The 27,797-nt window shown below is 31.0% G+C and overlaps 1 protein-coding gene across 1 annotated transcript; it reads right to left on the reverse strand.

Moving 5' to 3' along the window:
- Positions 1-497: 497 nt before the first annotated feature.
- On the reverse strand, positions 498-27,050 carry LOTGIDRAFT_229248 (hypothetical protein; the record flags this gene model as incomplete). The annotated part of the gene is made up of 42 exons (XM_009063764.1): positions 498-1,230; positions 1,426-1,457; positions 1,710-1,843; positions 2,306-2,432; positions 2,804-2,899; positions 3,205-3,293; positions 3,620-3,900; positions 4,184-4,447; positions 4,757-4,898; positions 5,156-5,290; positions 5,540-5,722; positions 6,028-6,260; positions 6,554-6,571; positions 7,648-7,831; positions 8,050-8,184; positions 8,590-8,736; positions 9,162-9,328; positions 9,752-9,994; positions 10,426-10,561; positions 10,960-11,108; positions 11,340-11,466; positions 11,905-12,083; positions 12,270-12,342; positions 12,707-12,794; positions 14,305-14,453; positions 15,085-15,328; positions 16,533-16,610; positions 17,615-17,682; positions 18,060-18,221; positions 18,565-18,732; positions 19,753-19,953; positions 20,377-20,507; positions 20,962-21,043; positions 21,264-21,407; positions 22,717-22,851; positions 24,524-24,637; positions 24,892-24,984; positions 25,476-25,553; positions 25,796-25,929; positions 26,291-26,392; positions 26,688-26,714; positions 27,005-27,050. 42 exons carry the CDS (start codon positions 27,048-27,050, stop codon positions 1,214-1,216), a joined length of 5,535 nt encoding a protein of 1,844 aa, XP_009062012.1. The 3' UTR covers positions 498-1,213.
- Between the last annotated feature and the right edge of the window lie 747 nt (positions 27,051-27,797).

Raw genomic sequence — 27,797 nt, forward strand, 5'->3', positions numbered from 1 at the left:
TGAATCTGCCCTTCATAGTTACCAATGCTACCCTAGTAATGGTAGATTAGACAATCTAAGGAACATGAGTACATCTTGTCTCTAATACTTACTGTCACAGCATCAAATATCTGTGATTACTACTGTGCACTTTCATGAATCTACAGTTTTATACATGTTCAGAAAATCTCACAATTAACTTTGTTGTTATATTGATTCTATAGTCATGTTCCAGGCCTATTAAGGAAACTTTGACAGTGATGAGAATATTTAATTGACAAGAGCTAAATTGAGAAGATTTTTCTTTAAAGATAAATGATTTTGATATTTGGGTCTACAGGCTGAGTCACTAAGCGAAAATCCAGAATTTAAGCAATGCAACAAGTTGTTTGGTTCAAAAACTCAACATTACAACAAAAACTGAACAGAATGATAGAATTATAAGATACAGCTTGGTGTTTTTTACAACAATCACTTTTTAAAGTGTGATTCTCAGACAAGAAACAAAATAAATGAGAGAAATGATGTTTATGTTTTATTTTAGTATAAAAATATATGATATCAAAACTTATTTATAAAATGAATTGAAATATTAAAAGAGAATTTGAATCATGTTGAATTGTACTAATACATGTACATGAATTAGTACATCATCTAGCTTGTGAAAATTCGAGATATCTAAAATCTTAGAAGCCCTTAAAATGAAGAAGTCAAATGATCTGAATTGTCAGACGGAATGTTTTTGTGATTGCCATCGTTAACATGTACATTTTAGAGATTTGCTGCCTCCATTACTTAAAAGTTTTAATGTAAGTTACAGATAGATATACAAATTTAACTTTATAAATGTTAAAACTCTATTATACAAATTTTATAATATATACAATATACAAATTTTATATTCTAAATCTTATTTACAATTAACTAACCAATATAGGCGAGAGCCTGTTTCCTAATCCATTTCTCTTATTAATAAAATATTGTTTACAAAAAAAAAATGTTGAACCTGGATTACTATCTTCTATTCTTTAACAGAAAGATCTTGGAAATGAGCAAATAAGAGATGAACAATAGAATAACAATCAAATTCAATTAACAAGAAATACTTTCCTATTCTTTCAGAAAGCATTTTTGCTATTTTTATAAGAAAGATTGTTGTCCTACTATTATCACCAAAGATAAAGCACTTTATAAAAGAAAATAGTGTTATTGAGACAAACTAACAGATGATCTTTTATTGTGGAACCATATCTGAAATTCAAACAAGAAAAGATTAAGTTTATGAATATCGATTAGTCTAACCTACAGAATCACATCGATGGGCTCCTTTAGATGTAAACTATTACACATTTTGACAAGAAAGTGAATCTCAGACTGATATCTACCTCTATCCAACTCAATACAAGATGTAGATATGACAGGTATAAAACAGAATTCTATACTTACATGTTTTTCTGGTATTCATATATCTTTTATAACTAAAAAATAACAATGTTATATAGTTAAACAACTATGGTGTAATATCAACTGTTCATATTTCCTTACTATATTTCCTCTGTTTTCATTTGGAGACTGAAACAGGGTTTACTAACTTCATTTAGGTAATGAGTTACATTTATGTGGTATTTTATCCTATTCAATATCATTTTATTGTCAGTATTGTATATAACCATAAGTTTCAATTAAAAGGAAAATAGTAATATAGAATACAATGAAGAAATTATACTTACTTTCTGTGTAATATGATGATAGCAATGATTAAAATTATACAGCATATAAAAATAAAGATGGCCACGGCAACCAGCACCCACCAGAGGTCTCTCCAATTGATACGATCTTCAGAGCGACTTGCTAAGTAACAACTCTGGAAAGCAAAGAAAAAAAAGATAACAGAACTAAGCCTGAACTTAATGATGGAAAGACTCTCACTTGTCAAACATTGTAAGGATACTTAAATATTTCTTCTTTACATTGTCAACCAGCAAAACTATTCTTTAATCTTGTTGAAATATGTATTAAAGGTCTACTCCTTATTTGGTATCTGAAGTCATAGTTAACCAGAGTTCCAAATTGTCTAGCTGTAATTTTTATACAAAGGTTGGCTTTTATAAATACAATTGGATTTTTTCATAAATTTATACCCAAAAATATTATTTTAATATGTTCAGAGCATAACATCTATGGAAGACATGATGATGATGAACCCTTGTTTGATGCATATAGACAAAGAGTAAGACAATGATCGTGGCAAAAATAATTTTCCTCTACTGTATGGTGTTGCCTGTAGAACAATAACAAACAGAGACCTAAAATTCTTACAACTTACCCCTGTATCCATTACATTATATTTCTTCAAAACACTTTGGTAATCTACAAGAGATTGAACTTGTTCTTCACCTTGTTGAACTGTTAATATGGACTGATCTCGTACCATCACAAAACATACATCAGTTCTATAATCAATATTAAACTATTACATATATACACTATTAAATATATACACTATCAAATATATACACTAACAATGCTATGTCATTTATATATCTGTAAATAGAGACATATGCTGAAATCACATTACTACAGTGATAAAAATGTCAGTACAATGAAGCATGTCTTGAAAGTCAAGTCATCTGATTGAATATTACCATTCAACATGATAGTACATGTTAATTCCAGGTTATCAACCTTGTCCCAGGTAGAATATAATGTTTTATAATCAGCAGTAACTGAACAGTAGAATATACTGGATATTTTGACATTTTTTAACCATGTCTTTTAATATTGATACTAAACTTTCAATGGATGTTTGAAAAATCTCTCTTACTTGGTGACATCTGTGTTGCCGTTAGAAACAGTATGGTAAGATATTTGTTGTAGTTTAAATTCATTACCAGAAGTACTGGAATATTTATTTAGTTCACTGAAAAAAACAATCATTATCATTACATCATTGAATTATCATAATAATATTGAAATAGGTTTGCAAAGTTGAAAAAAAAAATTGTGAGTTACAAATACAAATAATACCAAAGTAACCCATTACAGAACTTTTAAAATCATGTCAAATGATATTAAAACTTTTCCTAACTAATATCCTAGCTATATTATCAGATTGAATTTAATAAGAAAGTTATATTCATCATGCATAACTGCACAATAGCAATCCCATGCCTTACATTAACAACATTCTAACAACAATCATGTGTCATACTGGTCCTAACTTACTCAATAATGCTGGAAGCTTTGTTTATACCAGTATCTGGTGTTTCATCCAAGACAAATTTCAAACTCTTTGTTTTATCAAAGATGTAAACCTGAAATATTAAATCCAGATTAAGGTTCTGGAACAGATGTATGAAGAAAGTGAAGGTAAAATATCTTCATTGGAGATTGCTGTTACATTCCTTTGTGAGCTAACAGCTAATTAAGATGCATGAGAAACAATATTTTTCATAGCGTATGCACACATAGGATACACCTTAACAGGTTTTTTAGGCATAATACAATCGACTATTAACCCATAGGCAATTGATCACAGATATATTTTATAAAGCATTGTCTGTTGTCCTTCTAAATTTAAATTTTTACCAATATTGTACACAGCTGCTTTATGAATTCAAACTTCAAACAGAATACTTACATAAATAACAGCAGTGTCATTCAATCTTGAATCATAAAAGTCTTCAGCTAATATATTAATTTTAAAATATCGTCCAGAGAAGTCTGTGTATGATGGAAATCCAACAGAAATCATACCAGTGTCAGGATTGATTAAGAAAGAACCAGGCAGAGCAAAGTTTTCATCTTTATCAAAATAGCGTATATCAATAATAGAGTAGCGAACTCTGTTGAATGGTGCTGCATCCTTATCAATAGCTGTCACTTGTCGTACAGATTCTGACACTGGTACAGACAACAGAACTAAAAATAAAATATGATACACTGGATAAAAGTATAATTCATTATGTTGGACAGATATCTGACAGATAAAGATAGAAAAACAATGACCACTGTGATTCAGATTTTACATTTGAGTCTGAAGATATCCCCAAAAATTACATTTGAATTTGAAGATATCCCAAAAAAATAAATTTGTCTGTGAAGATATCCCAAAAAATTACATTTGAGCCAAAAGATATCCCAAAAAATTACATTTGAGCCAGAAGATATCCCCAAAAATACCCTTTGAGTCAAATTAACCTACCATGTTGTAATTGTCTAAAAGGAAAGATTGGTCTGTTGTCATTCAAATCAGTTAACTTAACTTCAACATATGCAACTTTTGTGGTGTTAGGCATAATATCATAGTTAAACACTTCACGTTTTTTACGGCCAGATGATGTATTGACTTCTTGTACTCTTACACATACTAAATACACTTCCTGTATTTCACGATCTAGAACTTTATTAGTATAAATACTTCCATTTCTAGCTACTATAAAGTCATTCTTCTCCATTTCTGTTTTACCTATTAAATTCAAATGAAAAAGTTAAATGACTATGTCTGTCGTGATGTGAAACGATGTGTATTTTAATTTCTATATTTGATTCAGATAGTCCTAAGAAAGAAACAAATATTATATGATAAGGATTCCCCCAGCCCATCCTCTGGACTAGCATCTTTTCTAGATTACATCTTGACTACTAATTTGGCTCTTCTAAAATAAGAGAGATGATTTATTTAAGTTCACCAGTTTTCCCATGGTGTAGATACAAATATACAAATTGTACATTAGTTCTAATTTAACCGTGAGAGATGACAATTTTATTTTCTTACATTGTGTATTATTGTCAGACATTTCTGGAAAATATTCCATTCTATTGCTAGGATATGCATCAGGATCACAGGCTACAACTCTATATACAAATGTTTCATTAGCTAACTGTTCTTGAAGTTCAATTTCAACTGGAACTGGTAACTAGAAAAATCAAAGAGAAATCTTCATGCATTGATCATTTATTATAGAAGATTTCATGTAATTATCTGCATTAGGATCTCAATCTTCCTCATCTTAGATCATAATATTGATGTTTTAATCTCAGCTCCAATCTAAATCTAGTACAGGGGTACCTAAGCAACAGTACATCAATGGACTATCTCTGTAATGAAGTTGAGTGTCTTTTGGAACTTTCTTTATCTACAAGTGACATTAAAAGGTATTAGGTGGTTACTAACCTGTTTGTTTAAGCAGGCTTTGTATCTTTGATCAGGTTTAAAAGATGGTTCATTATCGTTTTCATCTGTAACTTTGATATTGACCAGACGATAACTTTCATTTCTAGTTACATTATCTGTAGCTCGTACAATTAACTATCAAATGAAATGAATGAATGGCGTTTTACATCTTACTTTTCTGCACCATGTGGGCTTATTTAGATTGGCTACATACCAATACTATTTCTAACTGTTTCTGTTGCAATTCTTTTTGCATATGCTCTTTTCTGGGGATGAGGACCCCTTAGGGGTAGGGGACTTGGTTGAACCAGTCCCTGTGGTAGTTAAGCCACTTAATATATCTGAAAATGTTGTACCAGTGTTACAAAGTGTTTAATTACTTACTGTGAGTGTTGGTGTAAGTTCATGATCTATATCACCAGTAACTGTTATTTTGCCTGTAAAGGGATCTATATCAAACTTCTGGTAATCTGGGTTAGAGTTGGTTAGGAAACTGTATTCAATACTTGCTCCATTTGTTCTGGCTCTGGCTATAACTTTAATCACATCTGTGTCTGGTGCTGCATTCTACAAAATATCAGTCATTACTTTTAATAAATCTACCAAATTAAAAATTTACTTTGTTCTTTATACTTTTCATACAAGGTCTGAATGCAACACTGTGACATATATAATAATTCAGCAATAAATCAGAAATAAATGCAGAAATTTCATTTTGACTTCACAGATGCAGGAAGAAGAGCGCTAGTTATTCTGACAAACAATATGTATGCTTTTGCTAATGTTCTTGTCAGACTTCATTAGAGCAAAAAGGCAAGGCATAAAAATTTATTTCATGTCAAGCAAAATGTTTTTTCGAAACAATCACTCACTTCAGAAACAGGAACAATTTGATCAACAAGTGGACTGGAGAAAAAGGGACTACCATCATTAAGCTGTCCACTACTGACATGTATCAATACATTAACCATCGAAGATAACTGTGGATTTCCCAGATCTCTTGCTATAATACTCAGTTGAAATGGACTGCGAACAGATTCTCCTCGTAATGATCCTCTGGTTGTTATTATACCAGTTATATGATTGACACGGAATAATGAGGCAGCTGAAAATCATTTCATAAAACTTAAGTTAATTCAAATTCACCAGAAGTATACATAGTAGTATAAAAATCAGTGAAAGTAATTTCCTCAATTACTTATAATTTCATACTCATTGAAGCTGTGTAGAAACAAACCATAGGCCTACATTAGATACTAATATAGTTCAAATCATTACTGTCTCGAACTTGAAATACTAGAAGACTAAAATATGATGAAATGCCCAATATTGAGAGTAAATGTTTCAATGAAATAATCAGGTGGTTTAAAAGCAAGGTATTTGATTGGCTATACATACCGTTATACTGTGGTGATGCTGTTTTTTAATTGGTTGTTAAAAATAGATAATAGATGAAATAAAAAGAGGTTAAAATGTTAAAATTTTGAAAATAGGAAGAAATATAAGATGATACAAATATAGGTAATTGTAATGTAGAGGAATTGTTAATAAAACAAAATAAGCTTTTAATTTAGGTCTTAATATTTGTAAAATTTTAGTAAATTCTTGTTCTGGCTTTAAACCAATGCATAAATACCAAAAGCAAATTAAAAATCAAATATATTGACCATGGTTTTGAAGGTGAAAAGCAACATATATAATGTTAGGTATTTGAAGTGACAGGTAGTGAGCAATAACAGATCATGGTATTAAACACAATATTGTCATCATCTTTACTATTCATTAAATAAATGTGACCATTTGAAAAGTAATGAAAGATAAAGTCTACAAGTAGTATTCTATTAATAGTGGTTCTATCTACATATCTTAAAGTGTGTCAATATTTTTTTAAAATGAAAACATGAAAGTAGGTAAAAATGGTTACTTTAAAATATTTTGAAATAGGAACAATACCATTAAATACATCTAATAACTTTGTGCATGGTGGGGAAAGTTTTGATTTGACAGGCTCAGATTTAACTTCATGATTTCATTCACTGACTAAAATTCAAATTCACGATTAAACTGACCAAGATTAAATCTAATGATATATCTGACCCAGATTAAATCTAATGATATATCTGACCCAGATTTAAGTTCACTTTTTAACTTTTTTAACCCAGACTTAAATTATGATTTTATTGAACCACGCTTAACATTATGATTGAACTTACTTAGACCTAACTTGCCAAGGTAGGAAATGTAAGAATCCTTGCGCATAAAAAAATCACAATCTTTTTGAACAAATTGACATTATTAGTCAGTTTTCCAAACTATCATAGTAATAGTGCAACATCATATCCTATCAGGTTAAATGTTTAGATAAAAGAATATGAAATCAAAGGTCTCTGGGCACAAAGTCATACGTTATTAGAAGTATTTAGTGAGAAACTGTCATTAAAAAGATGGTGCAACAACAACTCTCAACCTTGAATGGCTTGAAATATACAAACCTGCAGTATTTGATGCCGTAAGGAAGTAATTAACTACTCCATTAGTTCCCCCATCTCTATCCTCAGCATTCACCTGACCTACTTCTGATCCTACTGGATAACTCTCCACTGTATAAAATTCTTTCACCATTATTTCAGGGAAAACTGGCTCATTATCGTTTTGGTCTAGGATTTGAATTTTCAACTGCATAAGAAAACATCACCAAATAATACAAAACATGGAAGTCAGTTTAAAGATTAAGTAATAAATATAAACCTCCTATCAATTTACACCCATACAGCTTATCTTATAAAGCTGATAAATTATAATTGTTCTTAATCATTTACAGGTAGCAAAACATGTACATAGAACATATTGTTGGAACAATTGATTTTAAATTTGTCCCAGTGAAAAAAACATACCGGAACCGAAGTCTGTTTCCTAATCTCAGATGTAGTAAATCTATATTGTGGGTTGTCTGTTGCGATAGCTTGTAGATTGTATTCACTTTTTGTCTCAAAATCTAGAGTTGTATTCTGAGCCACAATAATTAAACCCTGAAACAGAAAACTTGGATGTATAAAATGGTAAAGTCTTTTTCAGTATAACTTCTTATTCTTAACAGCTGCATTCTAGTAAAAATGATGCCGGTATTTGCCAAATATGGATAAGACTCATCTTTTATATGAGCATATTTTCCAACGGAACATCCTTGCAGACAATATCCACATTTGTCATTTGTCATTTGGAGCTGAATAAATAAACTAAGTACATTGTACAAACGATTCAAAATGGACTTGAAACTCGAAATCCAAAAGAACATACACAAGGAAGATTTCATAATGAAAACTAGAAAAGCTCTTTATCAACTTGAACACAAATCTCTATATCATGCAGATTAAATTGTCTCTTATTTTTGATTGTAAATTGCGATGTCCGATAAAGATATTAAATAATCTTACAGAATCTTTAAAGATGAAAAAATCAGAAGCTCTCTGTCCAGCAAGTGAATATTCTATCAGACCAAAACTACCACTGTCCTTATCTGTAGCCTTAAGTGTTCCAACTGTTTTAGGGTAGGCTTCTGTTTCACCAACTGTAAACACACCCTGAAAATATCAGATATAACAAATATAATAGGTGGTTGCAAAAATACATCACATTGAAAGTTCTTGATCACCAATATGAATATTATTTATAATATCATGTTTTAGCCATGACATTCTGCAACCTCTTAAAAAACATCACCCTATAACGGAAGCTGCCACATACTTAAAATAAGTCAAGGGCAATAGCTAAAAAACTGTAGCAAGTAGTGGTGAAAACAGTACAATACCAGGTTTAATCATTAAAATACAATAAAAATTCTGGCCTGTATTGTACTCATAGCTAATATTGATGTATTTGTTGATTGTTAACCAAGCTACATAAATATTTGATCAAAACTGCTTCCTTAGTTGACAGTATGCGAAAGCCCACATTACATATTTTTGCATTTCATAAAATTATATAAATGATATTCATAAAAACTTACAAATGGTAGAAATTCTGGTATATTATCATTGTCATCATTAACTTCAACAACTACAGTTGCCGTAGCAACACGGGTATTATTACTTCTACCCTCTACTACGATTCTAAACATACGCTCATTGACAATTTCATAATCTAGTTCAGTAGAATCATTGAGTCGAACTTCACCTGCAGACAAAATAAACATTTAACTTAATATTTTGTTAATGTTATGTTTTTTTTCTGGTATCATTCGAACATCCAAGCTGGGTGGTAAGTACTGACAACTAACATAAGTTGTCCCACAAAGGTACTTGATGCTCACCCTAAAATTCTAATCATTACCTGATCTGAATTGCTGCTTAAACAATTCTTTGTGTTTGGGTTTTGGAGTTTTGAGTGAAAATCAACAATGAATAACACAAAGATATGTAGTCTGAACAATCACAAGTCGGGACTAGTTATCTCCCCTGTTGTGCATCACGTAGATGTCGCTACACTCATTCTTAATTCGATGATAAGAATAAAGGCATTATAACTACTAGACTTGTGATTGTTACTTGTGGTTTTATTAAAATGAAGAATGTGAAGAATGAAGCTTTATCAACTCACCGGTTGTTCTATTTACAGTGAAATAATTTGTTTTCATTTGATTGTTGTTAAATTCATCTATTTTAACATAGTTCCTAAGAATACAATTTCCACATGCTGGGTCACGTGCCGTTAATGTCATGATTGTACCAGGTTCACGACTTTCCAAAATGTTGAAGTTATATTGTGGTAGTGCTTTGGTCCATGGAGGGTTGAATTCAATGTCTGATATATCTGTTCCCAGAACTGTTACAGTAACTTCGGCTGAACAGAGAAAGATAAAAATTATGAGCTTCACGTATGTACAGAGGATATTTTAGTAAAGACTATATCAAATGATATGAAATGTTTCCAAGTATCCTATGACGTCTGAAATGAGAAATTGTGTTACAACTTCCATAGTTGAAAAAAAAAACTATCAGAATGTCTAGACCATCCTTGGTATGTTCATAGATTTGGACCATAATTAATTGAAGTCTGGCAATGGTCTATACATCATATATTTCCATATGTCGCTTCCAAATAATTGGCTATGTAAGGCAATAAGACTGTTTTTTTTTTAGGAAACTGGAATATATAAATTGTCAATTGTTGCTATACAAGCAATAAAGCATATGAACTTTATTCTGAAAACATCTTGTATCATTGACCCAAAAACATGAGACTTCATTGCGTAAAAAAGAAACGATATTTACTATTAGCTGTTTGTACTCCACTTTCAGATCTAGTATCATTAGCACGAATGGTAAATGTTATTTCAGCTGCAGAATCTCGACTCAGTTCTAAATTAGTTGTCACTTCACCTGTTACTTCATCTACTATAAATGCATACTGAAATCAAAAGATAAAGCTTTGCAAATAAGAAGCAGAAATTCAGTGAAAGTAGAAAAGATATACTTTTAAGACGACATAAATGAAAGGGAGAAAATGATGGTATGACTGAACTACACAAATATTCATCTTTCCAAGTATACCTGGGTTTTGCAGATATGAGGTATCTAAATAGGTTTAAAACCCCTGTATCTGCGGCGATGCGGAATGACCCCATTTTAGAGGGCTTATTTTTTCTAGCTCTACACCAGCTGAAATCTGTCCTAATAGCTATCAGAGGCTGGAATAGAGACAGATATTTTAGCCTAGGGTTTTACATGCTATTCACTATCATAGCTCAACGTCTATTCGTCTGTACTGAGGAAACAGGGGTGGAAATAGTTACCAAGGTTACTTACCCGATAGTCAAAAGGTGAATAACTATATATGTCATTACCACCTTTATCTTTAGCCCTTACTAGAGATGTAGGAAGAGAATACCGTATTAAACTAGTACTGTCAGTATCAGTTGCATTGATTTTAATGACTAATGTTCCAATGGGAGCATCTGAAATTAAATATCATAGAGTCTTATATATTTTGAATATCATTCCCCTCTGGAATAAGTTGATGAACTGAAGAAAGAAAACTTCACCTCTTTTCAATTTTTCATACTCTTCATTGTGCAGTATATCTGAACAAGTTTGACACATGTATGATTAAAAGATCTTATCATTAATAATAATCATTATTAATAATAATAAATCTTAAATTATATAAGAATATAAAGAAATCTCACTGTCGGGAACATTTCTGTTATAATTCTCCTCCTTTATGACAGGAGGTTTATTATTGGCATCTGTCAAAGTTATAAATACCGTAGCTGTGCCTGTCTGAGGAGGACTTCCTCTATCAGTAGCATAGATCTGAAAATCACAACACAAACTCAAACTAATGGTTTAATTATTGAATACTAAATATGGTTTGATTATAATAATAAAATATTTTCACTGTTAAAATAGTGCTTAATTGTAGAGTGATATAGAAATATAACTACTACAGTTTATATTTTTGCTTTGAAAGTCGGACAGTGGAAAAGCACACAAATGAGCAAGATGTTGTATTTCTCTCTCAGTTTATATTTGATAATTCAAATGCTTTGAAACCTTTTTATGCCATTTGATATCAATAATAAAGCAGTCAAACCTTTTTTAATTTGGCTGAAAGGCTAATGCCTGTAGAAGTAAAGAAATATCTTTTCTTATCGTTAATTTGATAAAAACTTAGAAAAAGTCAAGGAAAATTTTACCAGACTCTAGATTGGAATGTGATTGTTACGTCTGATTCCAGAAATAAAAACTCACCACAACTGAATACCCCTTGGCAGCATCATAATCAAAGTTGGCTCTTGAACTAACTGTGATGACACCACTGATTGGATTAATCTCAAAATTATCTAAACCTCCACGATCTATAGAATAACGAATTTCTCCGTTGGAACCCAAATCAGAATCTGTGGCAATAACTTGAACAATTGATCGTCCTGTAATAGAAAGAAGGAATGTATTTAAGGAGCAGTTCTACAAACTATCAGGAGAACATTGTGACAAATTATTTTGTGAAAACCAATGAGTCAGGCATGTATTTTTAAGGTAAATTTGAATTCATGTTCCATTGTGCTTGTGAAAATATCAACTGGATTGATTTTAAAAAATTATACAGAACTTACCAATAGATTCAATCTCTGAGATAGTTTCATTATAACTTAGTGGATTAAATCTTGGTATATGGTTATTTTCATCCTATAAATATATTGATAACTGACATGGATTAGCATTGATTTTACACTGTGCTAGTTTGAACCTTATCAGGACTCATGAACATGGATTTTTCATCTGCACCTAATAAAGGGCATTGAACTTAATGTCTTTGAGTCCTACAATTTTGTCATGTATATGCTCGACCACACTTTTTTCCATGTATACTAATTTTTCATGTCACCCATAGAGTTAAGTCTTAATTATATAATCAGTTAACTAGACATCTTTTAGCATAAGTAATGTAATTAATGTAGAGCAATTAGAAAAACCCATTCTAAGTGGCATCAGGTGTTCTAGAGGGGTGAACATGTTTTGACAAGAAGCAGCAATAACATATCAATCATACCTGTACGTTAACAGTAACAGTTATATTAGTGCTGAGACCAGATTGTCCATTAACACCAATATCTGAGGCTTGAACTACCAGTCTCACTCTAAAATATATATCATGCTATGAGTAGAGACACAACACATGAAAAAGCGGTAAATATATGGCAAGTGGTAAATATATGAGAGGTTAGAATAGATTTAACACATGAAATACTGGTAAATTTATGAGAGGTCAGAATAGATGTAACACATGAAAATAGTGGTAAATATATGAGAGATCAGAATAGATGTAATACATGAAAATAGTGGTAAATATATGAGAGATCAGAATAGATGTAACACATGAAAATAGTAGTAAATATATGAGAGATCAGAATAGATTTAACACATGAAATACTGGTAAATTTATGAGAGGTCAGAATAGATGTAACACATGAAAATAGTGGTAAATATATGAGAGATCAGAATAGATGTAATACATGAAAATAGTGGTAAATATATGAGAGATCAGAATAGATGTAACACATGAAAATAGTAGTAAATATATGAGAGATCAGAATAGATGTAATACATGAAAATAGTGGTAAATATATGAGAGATCAGAATAGATGTAATACTTGAAAATAGTGGTAAATATATGAGAGATCAGAATAGATGTAATACATGAATATAGTGGTAAATATATGAGAGGTCAGAATAGATGTAATACATGAAAATAGTGGTAAATATATGAGAGATCAGAATAGATGTAATACATGAAAATAGTGGTAAATATATCAGAGGTCAGAATAGATGTAATACACGAAAATCGTGGTAAATATATGAGAGGTCAGAATAGATGTAACACGTGAAAATAGTAGTAAATATATGATAGATCAGAATAGATGTAATACATGAAAATAGTGGTAAATATATGAGAGATCAGAATAGATGTAATACATGAAAATAGTAGTAAATATATGATAGATCAGAATAGATGTAATACATGAAAATAGTGGTAAATATATGACAAATCAGAATAGATGTAATACATGAAAATAGTAGTAAATATATGACAAATCAGAATAGATGTAATACATGAAAATAGTGGTAAATATATGACAGATCAGAATAGATGTAATACATGAAAATAGTGGTAAATATATGACAGATCAGAATAGATGTAATACATGAAAATAGTGGTAAATATATGACAGATCAGAATAGATGTAATATATGAAAATAGTAGTAAATATATAACAGATCAGAATAGATGTCACACAAGAAAATATCTTGAGGTATATATATATATTCAACATATGAAAATAGAATTAACAGATGAGGAAAGAGTTAAATTGAAATATGAGAATAGAGATACAGATGAGAAAAGAGTTATATCAACATATGAGAATAGAGATTACAGATGAGGAAAGAGTTAAATTAACTTATGAGAATAGAGATACAGATGAGGAAAGAGTTGAATGTTGCATGTTGGATACTATGATACATCATATGTCAGAACTGATAGAACCATATAACTACTTGTTATTAGTTACCTTGTAAGTGTGTACAGATATGTCACAGTGATAATTTCTTAGAGAGCCAAAGGTTAAAAATTAGTTTAAGTTTACTTACATTCCACTTCTGTTTACTGTCTCATCATAGTCTATCAGACGTGTAAGAGTTATGTTGCCTTCATTTGGGTCAACTCTAAAGGCATTACCAATATTACCATCAACAATTCTGTAGGTGATTCTACCAGCTGGGTTTTCAGGATCAGTTGCCTGGTAAATACAATGATTAATTTAAGTCTAAAAGATCAGGACAAAATTTGAGAAATTCTTCCTTTAATATCTGATCTTGTCGGAAACCGAAAAAATTTATTAGCATCCTTAATCAGTTGAAGAGAAATATTCATTGTGGTACATAACTTATATTATGATTCAATTTTCATCCATCATGTTTCTGATTTCAAATCATTCCATATCAGCTTTTTATTGATTTACAGGCACCTCTAACTGTCATAAGATTTTTAACAGCATACAATCCAACAGGTAAAATTTAATATTATACTTAATCTGTTTGATGCTTGGAAATCATGTTTCCAGGTTCCAAGTAAAATGAAACATATTTTTGATGGAATTTCTAGAAAGAATTTCAAATGAAATTTTCTCTCCTTGATTAACTACTTTGAATCAATTTTTTTTTCACATGATTTAGTTTCAATTATTGGAAAAAATTTAAGTTACATTATTTCAAAATGGCTTCTCCTCTTTCCATTGAAAGACGCCAGTTACATGTAATTGTTACATTACAGAAGGAGACTAGAGGTAGATATAACCATTAAACCAGGTAGATGGTGTTTAAAAACTGCTACACACAAACTGAATGATTATCAAAATTGTGAACACTTACTTGAACTATGACAGGAGGTTGAAGTGATGTACTTCTCTCGAAAACATAGGTTGAATAAGATTTTTGTAGAAAGCGTGGCGGGACATCATTCACATCTGTTACACTAATAGACAGCTGAGTAGTACTCTCTCTTGACGGCTTTCCATTGTCAGAAGCCACAAAAATTATTGGGTATTCCGTCTGTTCTTCAAAATCTAAAGCTTTTTCTAAATACACGTCTCCAGTTGTTGAATCTATTCGAAACCTGTAAATATAACAGACAATAAAGTAAAGCATGGAATGAAAAAATACGAAATGTGAAATACAGAGTAATAAATCTTTGAAATATTAAATACAAATGAACTAAAATATAAATCACTCCCAGTCTAGAATATAAATCAGTGTGATAATTGAGTTTCTTTGCGCTCTAGAATATAATCTAAGGTTGTGTGATATATGGGACATGTGTTGTGTTTTCTAGAATAGAACCCACGATTATGTGATATATGGGTTGTATGTGGTCTAGAATATAAACAGTATGATGTGATATATGGGTTGTATGTGGTCTAGAATATAAACAGTATGATGTGATATATGGGTTGAGTGTGGTCTTTAATATAAACGAGTATGATGTGATATATTGGCTGTGTGTGGTCTAGAATATTTTTTTTTTTTATTTACAAATCTCAGTAGCAGACCTCCAGCCCATATTACATATGACAATATAATATATGTACAATTATATTACATAAATAATATAATATATATAACAAATCATATACAATTGAAGGCTAAACAGTTTATTAGCATTTCATTTTACTTTTTATCAAATTAGAATATAAACCAGTATGATGTGATAGGTGGGTTGAGTGTGGTCTAGAAATTAAACTAGTTTGATGTGATATATGGGTTGTATGTGGTCTAGAATATAAACCAGCCTGATGTGATATATGAGTTGTATGTGGTCTAGAATATAAACCAGTATGGTGTGATAAAGGGTTGTATGTGGTCTAGAAAACAAAACCAGTATGATGTGATATATGAGTTGTATGTGGTCTCGAATATAAACCAGTATGATGTGATATATGGGTTGTATGTGGTCTAGAATATAAACCAACATGATGTTAGATACTGGTTGTGTGTGGTCCATAATATAAACCAGTATGGTGTGAAATATTGGTTGTGTGGCCTATAATATAAACCAGTATGATGAGATATATGGGTTGTTTGTGGTCTATCATATAAACCAGTATGATGTGATATATGGGTTGTGTGTGGTCTATCATATAAACTAGTATGATGTGATATATGGGTTGTGTGTGGTCCTTAATATAAACGAGTATGGTGTGAAATATTGGTTGTGTGGTCTATAATATAAACCAGCATGATGTGATATATGAGTTGTATGTGGTCTAGAATATAAACCAGTATGGTGTGATAAAGGGTTGTATGTGGTCTAGAAAACAAACCCAGTATGATGTGATATATGAGTTGTATGTGGTCTAGAATATAAACCAGTATGATGTGATATATGGGTTGTATGTGGTCTAGAATATAAACCGGCATGATGTTAGATATTGGTTGTGTGTGGTCCATAATATAAACCAGTATGGTGTGAAATATGGGTTGTGTGTGGTCTCTAATATAAACGAGTATGGTGTGAAATATTGGTTGTGTGGCCTATAATATAAACCAGTATGATGAGATATATGGGTTGTTTGTGGTCTATCATATAAACCAGTATGATGTGATATATGGGTTGTGTGTGGTCTATCATATAAACTAGTATGATGTTATATATGGGTTTTGTGTGGTCTAGAATATAAACCAGTATGATGTGAAATATTGGTTGTGTGGTCTATAATATAAACCAGTATGATGTGATATACGGGTTGTGTGTGGTCTATAATATAAACCAGCATGATGTTAGATACTGGTTGTGTGTGGTCCTTAATATAAAAGAGTATGATTTGAAATATTGGTTGTGTGGTCTATAATATAAACCAGTCTAATGTGATATATGGGTTGTGTGTGGTCTATAATATAAACCAGCATGATGTTAAATATTGGTTGTGTGTGGTCTAGAATATAAACGAGTATGATGTGATATATGGGTTGTATATGGTCCTTAATATAAACGAATATGGTGTAAAATATTGGTTGTGTTGTCTATAATATAAACCAGTATGGTGTGATATATGGGTTGTGTGTGGTCTAGAATATAAACCAGTATGATGTGATATATGGGTTGTGTGTGGTCTATCAATATAAACCAGTATGATGTGATATATGGGTTGTGTGTTGTCTAGAATATAAACCAGTATGATGTGATATATGGGTTGTGTGTGGTCTATCAATATAAACTAGTATGATGTGATGTATAGGTTGTGTGAGGTTTATGCTCAAGAATATAAACCAGCATTATGTGGTATATTTATTTTAAGTGCTCTAGAACCACATGTACTGAAGGTTATAAAACAGTGGACTATCCTCTGAAACATAAACCAGAGTTGTGTCATAGTTTAAATGGTGATTTAAGCAAAACACTTACATGTCAAGGTCAGTACCACGTAATGAATAAGATATATTACCATTACTACCTTGGTCACCATCTGTAGCCTGAAATATATCATTATTTCTTTCATTCAGAATATCATATTCAAGGAGTTTGAGGAGTTGTATAAATGGTACAAATCCTGTTCCTGTAATATCTTTATTGTTTTACTTCATGTGTACTCTATCCTTTCATATTTGATAGCTATTTCAATATATCATAAGTAAAATTGAAATGAAATGGAGATTTACTCTCCTTTTTGTTTTGATTGTCCCTCTGACCTGCAGCATTGATGAAGAAAACAGGGTTAAAATATCTGAAGGCACTATCTTAATCTATTCTGAGATAAACCAGCCAGACTCCTAGTTGGCAAAAACAAACTCACTGAGCAACCCTCAAAGGAAGATATCAAACACAAGAAAGATGTGGATAACTAACTTACTGTTATTTTGATCAGAAAGCTTCCTACTGGTTTGTCTTCTCTTACAGACACATTATACATCTTATTATCAAATACTGGGAAGTTATCATTCAAGTCTAGCAGGTTAATGGTCACAGTTGCTGTGGAGGTTTCTTTACCACCTGAAACTTCTGTAGCTTCAATCTGAAATATTCAACATATATTTTTACATACCTATGTCTGACAGACATTCAAGTAGTAATCATATTTCAAGGGGAAATATCTGAGTCTTTTTACTCAATATCATGTTCAGTTTAGATTGAAAATATCACAAGCAGATCATGTTCTTTGTAGATAAAATTTACATATTGTATTGTTTGTATAAGTTTGTGATTAATCAGTTGACTAAAGTTGAATATCATTTTTCAAAGATGCTTTGTAGTTCACTAAACTATAGATTTAAAATTTACTCTTGTAAAGTATTTCTATGTCCTGTCTTTATAATATAAAGAGTCTGTTCCATATCTATTGTAACAACAATACTTACTTTTATAATATGTATTCTATTATTAGGCTGATCATAATCTAAATATCTGGAGTTTTCAATTACTAAATTTAGAGTAGTACTTCCTATAAGTCTGCCTTCTGGAAACACTCTGAATGTATTGGGAAATGTCTGGGATGAAATTCTCACATCATATTCTGCATTGCTGGCCTGAAAGTAAAACAGAATATCATTTAGCAACCATTTTAGACTTTCTGTTAATCCTGCATCTTTGAAACTTTCACAACAATTCAGAGAGTAAAATATGTCTACGTCAATACATATGAAATACAAAAGATATTTACCACTTATTGTGCTATAAAAACTGTATAATTCCATTTCATTTTAAGGATCACATATCCTCTGACATGATGTATCACTAACATGGAAACTGACATTTTAATTTAAATTAGATCATTTAAAAGAATGACAACCTTCCTTCAAGATCCTTAGCTTTAAAAAAGTCTTCCAACGCAAATTTGGAACACATTTTGAAGACCTAACCTTATACTAGGATTAAAGGAGCACCAATCATACCTTAGTTTCAGAAAAAGGAATTTTTTATCTTACATAATCAATAATAGTGTTCACAGCTCAACGTCGAAATTTGAGCCTTCAAATTCATGTGTATCCATAATCATACTCGTTTGAAAGTTATAAATTCAACTCGAATTTTAGTGAGATTATACCATATTGTCATACTGATATTATTAGGTCATATTGTTGTCTTAAAACTAATTGTTAAGTAAGAGTTATCTCCCATATTTTCCTTCTCAGTAAAACAGAGTTGTCTGCTCTAAAGGTAGATTGTCATGTGACAGAATATGTATTTTTGTGAGTTGAAGGCATGATGTAAGAGCTTGGAGATTGAATAAAGCATGGCTGAAATCAATCCCCGAAAATGCCGACTGTTCTCGTTTAAACTCTAGATCTCTGAGAACAACAACTTAAATCACTAAACATAGTCTCTCTAAAAATATTTCTAAATGAAAATGTTTGAGTCAACTTGATGTAAAACCATATAATGATAATATCTGAAGAGTCTTAAGCAAAATTATGACTAAGGTCACTAAGGTTTTCACAGTATGTGTTGAAAGTTATAAGTGAGAAATTTTTGTGAATGAATAATCAGTGATTCTTAATCTAAGGCTCCTGGTCTATAATCATTGACTAGTTATAACTAATACTCACTTCATCTGCATCCGTAACCTGTATATTTAGACCAGGAACCTGAGAATTCTGGGCAGACGAGTCAGCTTCAACTTCTGTTAAATTAACGTTGAATTGTGAAGGAGTAAAGACTGGTTTGTTATCATTAACATCTTGTATGTTGACTGTTACTGTAGTATTAACTTTAGCATTGGTTTCAACATTCCCTTCCATTTCAACTGCCTAGAAAACAAGATTCTACACTATTGATTCTTACTCTATCATGAAATTTTTACAAAGAATTTCATCAATACAAATGGGATTGTCATCTGCTAGGCAATTAGAAGCCCAGGATAAAAATCCTCCTCAAGATAAAAAAAAATGTTTGATGCCTATGCCAGTGCTTCCAGGAGTCTACCCGGTGTCAGCCCTCACCAACAGTGCAAGGATGCAGAAGGGTATTGACATGGACAAAAGTTTGATTGGTAAAGCTAAGCTGTTTAACTGAGTTCTTTAGAATTTCCTAACTAAATGATTTCAAGAACTTCAATTGGTCAATATTGTTATATTTAGCATATCAGCCAATCAGATATTCTAAGAGAATTATGATGTTTTCAGCAGCAAACAGCAGAATGATGTTCTAAGATGAGGTCATTTTTTACTTACCTCAACAGTGAAAGTATAAATATTATTCAACACTTCACGATCTATTTGAGATTTAACTAAAACTGGAGCAGAATAAAACACCTGACCAGATCGTTGAGCAGTTTCACCAATACTAAATAAACCAAGTGGATCTAAAAAAAAAAAAAAAAATCACGATATCTCATCAAAAATTGTTATCTCAGATTGCTGGAAATAGTGTTTACAACTGGTTATTCTTAAAAATGTCCGCGGATAAACTCCCCTCGCAAACCCCATCCCTAACCACCATTCATCGAAGCAGCGTCCACTTTCAATCTAGTCTAAGCATAGAAAATAGAAACTTTTTCCAAACAAGTGGAGTCCAAAATTTCAACTTTTGGAGTCCAAAATTTGACTTGAGGAGTCCAAAATTTCGAGTTGTTCAAACTATATTCAGAAAAATAAGAATACAATTATATTTTTTTAGGTGTGCCTCAAAGGCTTTCGTAATCTTCCCTTCTGTTCCCTTGTTTGATACTTAATATTTAAAAAAAATTGTGAGGCAGAAATTGAAATTTTATTGAAGTCTCCTGTTGTTAATAATTCAATTTCAGGGAATAGACATACCTGAGAGAAGTTTTATCTTGACTGGACGGGGTGAGCCATCATCTTGATCCTGAGCACTTATCAATGTTGTTAATGGAGTATTCTAAAAATCAATTAAAAACTAAAGGATGTTAGCAAAAAGATTATTTCAGATTACAAGTAAAAAGACAAAATTAAAGTAACCTATTGCTAATAGTGATTTTGATAATCCTCTAGATCAAACAAATCCACCACAATTTAGTATCAAAAATAAGTTATCATTGTGCTTGATATTTGGGCATATGTTCTCTTTCCCAGTAATACTTGACCTATGAGAAACTTACTATTGGAGTGTTCTCTTGTACATAAACTGTGACTGGTATGTTAATAAACTCTGGTGGAGAGTCTTGAGCATCCAGTACTTCAATAATAATATTAGCTGTTGAGTTATTCTGCGTAAGGTTACCATTAACACGTACTCCACGATCCTGAAATTATACAATAATTCATCCCTGTATAATACTAAAAATTTCAATACCACAGCCATGGTTTTCTGAAGATTGTCTTCTTTCACATTTCAATATGTATGACAAACACAGTCAAATAAATGTTTAAAGGGACATTTTTTTTTTAAACAAGGCCATTTTTTTTTTTAAACAATCATACCTTATACCCCTTTTACACTCGGCTCCGATAAAGTGGACCAGACCCTGATTGGTGCCTGGCCTACTTCAATTTTACTAGTGTAAACGGAAATAAGCCAATTTAATCGGGCCTGGCACCGCAATAAGAGGTGGGACAGGTCCGGATCGGTGCCTGGCCCACTTCAATTTTACTAGTGTAAAACGAATGCGTGCCTGGCTCTGTTTAAAAATTCTTCTACACGTTTGCAGGGTTTACAACTTCTGTATCGGCGGCCATTATAAATCTACAAATGTGAACCTTTTGTAATCTTTTTAATTAGAGAGCGCACGCTTATTTCCGTTTAAAGTGATCACAGAACGCCAGTGTAAACAGGTTCTCTTTATCGGGCCTAGTGTAAAAGGGGTATAAGTCTCAAAAACAGGAATTCTTTAGATAAGCCAATCAGATATATTTCACAGCTCACTGTTGAAATTTGAGCCTTCAAATCCATGTGTGTCCACAATTGTATGTATTTGAAAGTTATAAAGATGAGTCGTCCTTTCTTGGGACACTACCATATATAGAAAAGACATCTATAGAAATTGGAAAAGAAATTCCTAGAAATTGTGTATTTTTCATACATTGCTAGTAGTTCTGAAGACTATTTACATATATTCAAGACTCAAATCAACCCCCAAAATGGCACAACTGTCCCTTTAAGCCCTTGACATCATACCATGAAGTTAAATCAACATTAACTTGATATCCTAACTAGTTATAGAGTTATGTCATCAGGATTCATTTCAAAGGATTTTTTTAAAAATTTATAATGAATCTTATTAATTCTAAAAAAAATTGAAACACATAAGCATGAAACAGAAATTCAAAATTATATGTTTTCCAAATAAAAAAACACTTGCACCAAGTTTCATCAAAATCCATTTGGAATTTTGCTTTCTAGAGTGTTTACTATTGATTGACTTTTCAAGAACAAGGGCAAAACTAATTTTTAATCTTTTTTGATTCTTCTGATTCTATTCTTTGGTGTCAAAATCCGTTAAGAACTGTGCCTTAGGAGCTAAAAATTTTACGCGTTTTCAAGAACATGGGCAACATATTAAATATTTTTCGATCGTTCTGATATTTTTTTAGTCAACTATATGAAAAACATACCTTGGCTAGTAGTGTCATGAGATAAGAACGATCTTGTTCATAATCAACTTTTTTCTTTAAATAGATTTTGGACTCATAGCGACCTTGACCATTCTGTACAGTTCTTACACCAAAATATTCACATGCCTTCACACTCTGAAATACAATACAGTTGAAAATGAAGGGGAAGGAAAAGGGAAAGGCCGACGTAAAGGGAAGCTTATTCTTCCTGAACATCTATTTCATTATATATAGGACATTTTTTATCATCTTTCCTGATGAAAAATCCAAATTAAATTAAGAAAAAAAAGGACTAACAAACTTATCCCATCGTCAATTTTCTTAATATAAGATAGCTTGTCAGACAAGGTAACAAATGCTCACTGGCAGCTGTCAGAAATGATAAAACAGTCTTTAGTGAGTAAAGTATGAATTTTCTCATATTAAAGAAATTTTAATAGTTTGAATACAATGATATATTTACTGCCAGTTATTTATGCTGAGAAATACCACAAAATTTTAAAAAATCAGTATCTATAACCCAAATAAATCTACGGAGCCCCTTAGACGCAATTTTCCATACTTTTATAAAATAATTCGTTTAAACGAAGTAAGTTATTCGATTAAACGAATTCGTTCAAACGAAATAACGTCATATATTTTGTTTAAACAAAATAAAAAATGTATTTCGTTTAAAATAATTAATTTGTTTAAACGAAATAATTAATTTGTTTAAATGAAATAATTAATTCTTTTAACGAAATAAGTAAATGAATTAAACTAATAATAATTATTTCGTTAAAATGAAATAAAAAATGTATGACGTTATTTCGTTTAAATGAATTACTTATTTCAAAATATTTTATAAAAGTATGGAAAATTGCGCCTGTATAAATCAAATGATCACACCAAATTTTACTAAAATCAGTTAAAAACTGTAGTCTCTTTTGTGTTTACAAACAAATTTTGACGCGTTTTTCCTAAGTCAACGGCAATAACTCAAAAACTGTTCATCGAAAGATCGTCAAATTAGTATTTGACCAATATCTCATCAATATAGATGATCACACCAAATTTCATTAAAATCAGTTGAAAACTGTAGTCTCTATTGTGTTCACAAGAAATGTTGACGAACCAACGGACAGAGGCGACGGCAATATACGTCCACATTTCCATTTTTTTTTATGTCTTAGAGATTTCTTCAGATATTCTTTAAAATAATTAAAATTGGTTTTAATTTTCTTTATGAATTCCTCACTTTGACCCATATTTCATGAGCAACCGACAAAATGCGTCACCTATTTTGGTGTACAATGTTTGATCTATAAATAAGTCGAGAAAAACACTTTATAAGATACGTAGTGTGATTTATTGCTAAAAGTCATTGAAACAACATAAGAATATGGCCCACATTGTGAATTTTTCTGCTGACATGGAATCTGCTAGTTTGTCACGTGACGTCGTTCGCTAGAATATATTCTTGCAGACGACACTTGGAATTCCAATAACAGTTTGGGATTATAAGGAAATTCGGCCGATAAAAAATGTGATATTTGGTAATAAGTGAAATCCGCCATTTTGTTTATATCAAAGTATACATTAATACATTTTCCTTGCTTGAAACTACTGGATTCATTCTACTAGCTGAAATTGTAGAGATAACCCATGTTTATCAAAACAAGCAAATGCCGAGGTCAAACAAGGTCGCACATGTAAATTATTAATCATTTCCGGGGGTGAACGAAAAATAGGTTTCCACGAAATTAGGTTACTTGACTGTACTATAACTTTGTTAACTAATAACAAGATATGTTCTGTTCTGACTTACCAATGCTTCAACAGGATCACCTATATAACATGTCACATCAACTTCAGCATTAGCTCCCTGATCTCTATCTGTTACATTGATAGCTAAACTAAGTTGTGTACCAATAGGAGAATCCTGGAAAACAGAAACTTGTTCTTTCAACATTGATTGTGTTAAGATAAGCAAATGTCTCTTACCCAATTAGCCTATAATAATAATACATAACAAACCCCACCAATCAAAAAAAACTCTTATTCTCCCCTTGCATACTCTTTTCAGACCACAATTACATAACAGGTTAACAACATTACTACAACTTAGCAAACACTGCAAAAGTCTGAAGGCAATGATCAAGATTGACGAAGGTGTTCCACAAACAGAATACATACCTCTCTTATCCTGTCAGAGAAGGCAGCAGCACCACTAAAAACAGGTGCATTATCATTGGTATCTGTGATAGTTATTGTCAATGTATATTCAGCCTATAATATAAATCATATCATTCTTAGTCCAGTTGTCTCAATATTACAGACAAAGAAGGTTGAGTACCGGTACCTATAAATCTAGGAATTGTTTAAATATTTTTAATTTGATATCAAACAATGAAAAGATCAAGTAGGAATATTGATTTAGACATAAATATACTTTCTAAAATCTCTTGTAGTTAATATATCTGGTAACTTCTATAATGTTTACAATATATATCTTGTTGCCACAGACCATCTTCAGAATTAGGTGCAGAAATAGTAGGCCGTAAAACTCCATTCAAATTCATTTCATTTATTGCCATAGAAACTTTGTCTTTGCAACTTTCATTCCAAAATTAAAACTGTAATAGTTGCACTTTGCTGTTCCAATTTGAAAGTTCATCTTAATGACATCAGTATGCAAGGAGGATAATTTTATCAGGACAGTGCCATTAATATCCCTTCTCAGACAGCTAAAATATCTACATATTAATCCTGATACTTACAAATAATCCTCCTGAATCTGTACATCTAAATGTTTGTCGTAATGGAGAGGAAAAATCAGTTACTGCAACAGGTGAATTCTGACAAAGAAATATTATCATATTTATCATATATCAACAATAACAAGATGATTATTCTCTTGTTACCCCAATTTATCCTTCAGTAGAAAAAATTATAACATTTAAAGTACATTTATAGTTATAGTTAAATTCAAAGAAAGTATTCTTGTCATGGAGTAATTCCAGAAAAAAACTGAGGCAGATTATGAAGTCACCAGTGTAAATATTATTCAAGCCAATATAGTAGTCTCAATAATTATTACCTCTTTATCAAGTTTACGATTTAAAACAACAAAGCCATCAGATTCAACTGTAACTGTTTGTCCATTACCAGTGTACACCAGCTTTGCATCATCATCTTCAGCATCTTCACATTTTAGCTGGCCAATATCAGCATCTTAAATCAGAATACAAAACTGGCAATAGAGAATCAGATATGAGAGGTTCTTTTTTTAAATTCTAGCTTCATGAGAATATCTTTTGTTGAGAGTGTCAATATAGCACAAATAAGTGTGACCAAGTTGTCAACATAGCATCTTGTTCTTTGTTTTGTCATGTCAGTTAGATGGTAGTCTAAACTCATTTCAGATCTCATCAATATATATAGTAGATTATCAATACCCACATTGGATTATACTACCAAGATTTGCTTTTGTTGAATTGTACGAAAACTGAAAGTCATATTTCAGTTCTGAAAAGAGTTACAGATAGCTTTAATATTCCATAATCAAAAATAAAATGACAGGAATAATACTTACTTAACTCCATGGACTCAAGAATTCCCTCCACTGTCAAACGGTTATACAAATTACCATCAACAAATGCTCCTGATGCATTTTGTGTTTTAAATCTTGGTCGAGCTGGAATATAAATAACAAAATATTCACCAAATATTTGAATTGATTATGTAAATGATCGCAATTATGAATTTCAAATCAGATTATCTTTTTCATTTTCAAAGAATTTTTGTATCAATTCTCCTTGATGTCCCCAACATGTTTCTGATATCATATCTATCATCATGATAGCTATTTAAAATGATGTCTACTGGTACATGATAATATATTACACTCCATTACACATACGTTCATTTCAACTGTTTTATGCTAAAATATTGTTAGACAAATTAAATTTGAACAATGATAATATACTTACTGTTTGCCTCAGACTGTGAACATAATTCTGAAATAAGAGAATTGAAATTCAAACCAATTTAATTAAATTAAATTACACATTACATTAAATTGTAGAATATCTTTAGACGAAACAATCTCAATCCTAATATCTAATACTTGATCAATATAAACAGAATATGTATTAAATTTGATTTAAGCTTCGAGAGACACTACTATTTTAAGATTAAAATGAGATGTATAGAGGAGGTCTGGTGCTACTAATGTCTGATAGGAGCTCAGAAATGGCTGGTTGTGCTGTACAAAAGACCCAATTAACTATTAATTCTAAAATCTTACCTAAAATTAAGAATATTGAAACCAATATTCCTTTAAAACTAAGCATTTTGATAGCCTACCCTTTATATAATCTGAAAAAAAAAAGGAAATGGCAATGGATCAAGAAATGATACCAAGTACAATGAGGGAAAAATTATCTTTAGTATGTATCATTTCAATGGCAAGCAGGTTGAAATGTCAGGAATAATCAGGAGACAATGGTAATTCAAGGGACTATAATGAGCAGGCTCCTGTTAAAAAACCTAATGGGCTACAATTCCTGTATTAGTAAATGAATACTAGCTAACTGTCTAAATCTGTGAGTATATGATAACAGAACATTTTATTTAACTAGTTATCTTTTTAAATAAGTGTCACAAATTATTAAAATATAAATATATACAGAAAAATTTTAAAACTTATTATGAGACACATTTAACAATTAAAACAAATTTTAATAATCCAATACATTAGTTAATATCCAGTTGAAATTGAAAAGACCAATTCAATAATGATTGCCTTAAAAAAAATAACATTATTTGTTTCAGGCCATTGTCTATATACAGCACATATAATCATCAAAAAATATAGAAAAAAAAATAATTTGAATTTGGGAAAATATAACTTGTACAGATTTCTATACCATTCATTTAAATGAATTAATATATTTTACACTACAGAAAAAAGTGGATTAATTAATCAATTTCTATTCTATAATGACACATAGACTTGAAGCTTGAACCCATAATTGATTATTGCCAATGTCCATGTGAATAGAAAATAAATTTTACATGGGCAACAATTATGCATTGCT

Source organism: Lottia gigantea (genome assembly GCF_000327385.1).
Source record: "Lottia gigantea unplaced genomic scaffold LOTGIsca_6, whole genome shotgun sequence".
Classification (NCBI taxonomy): Eukaryota; Metazoa; Mollusca; class Gastropoda; family Lottiidae; genus Lottia; species Lottia gigantea.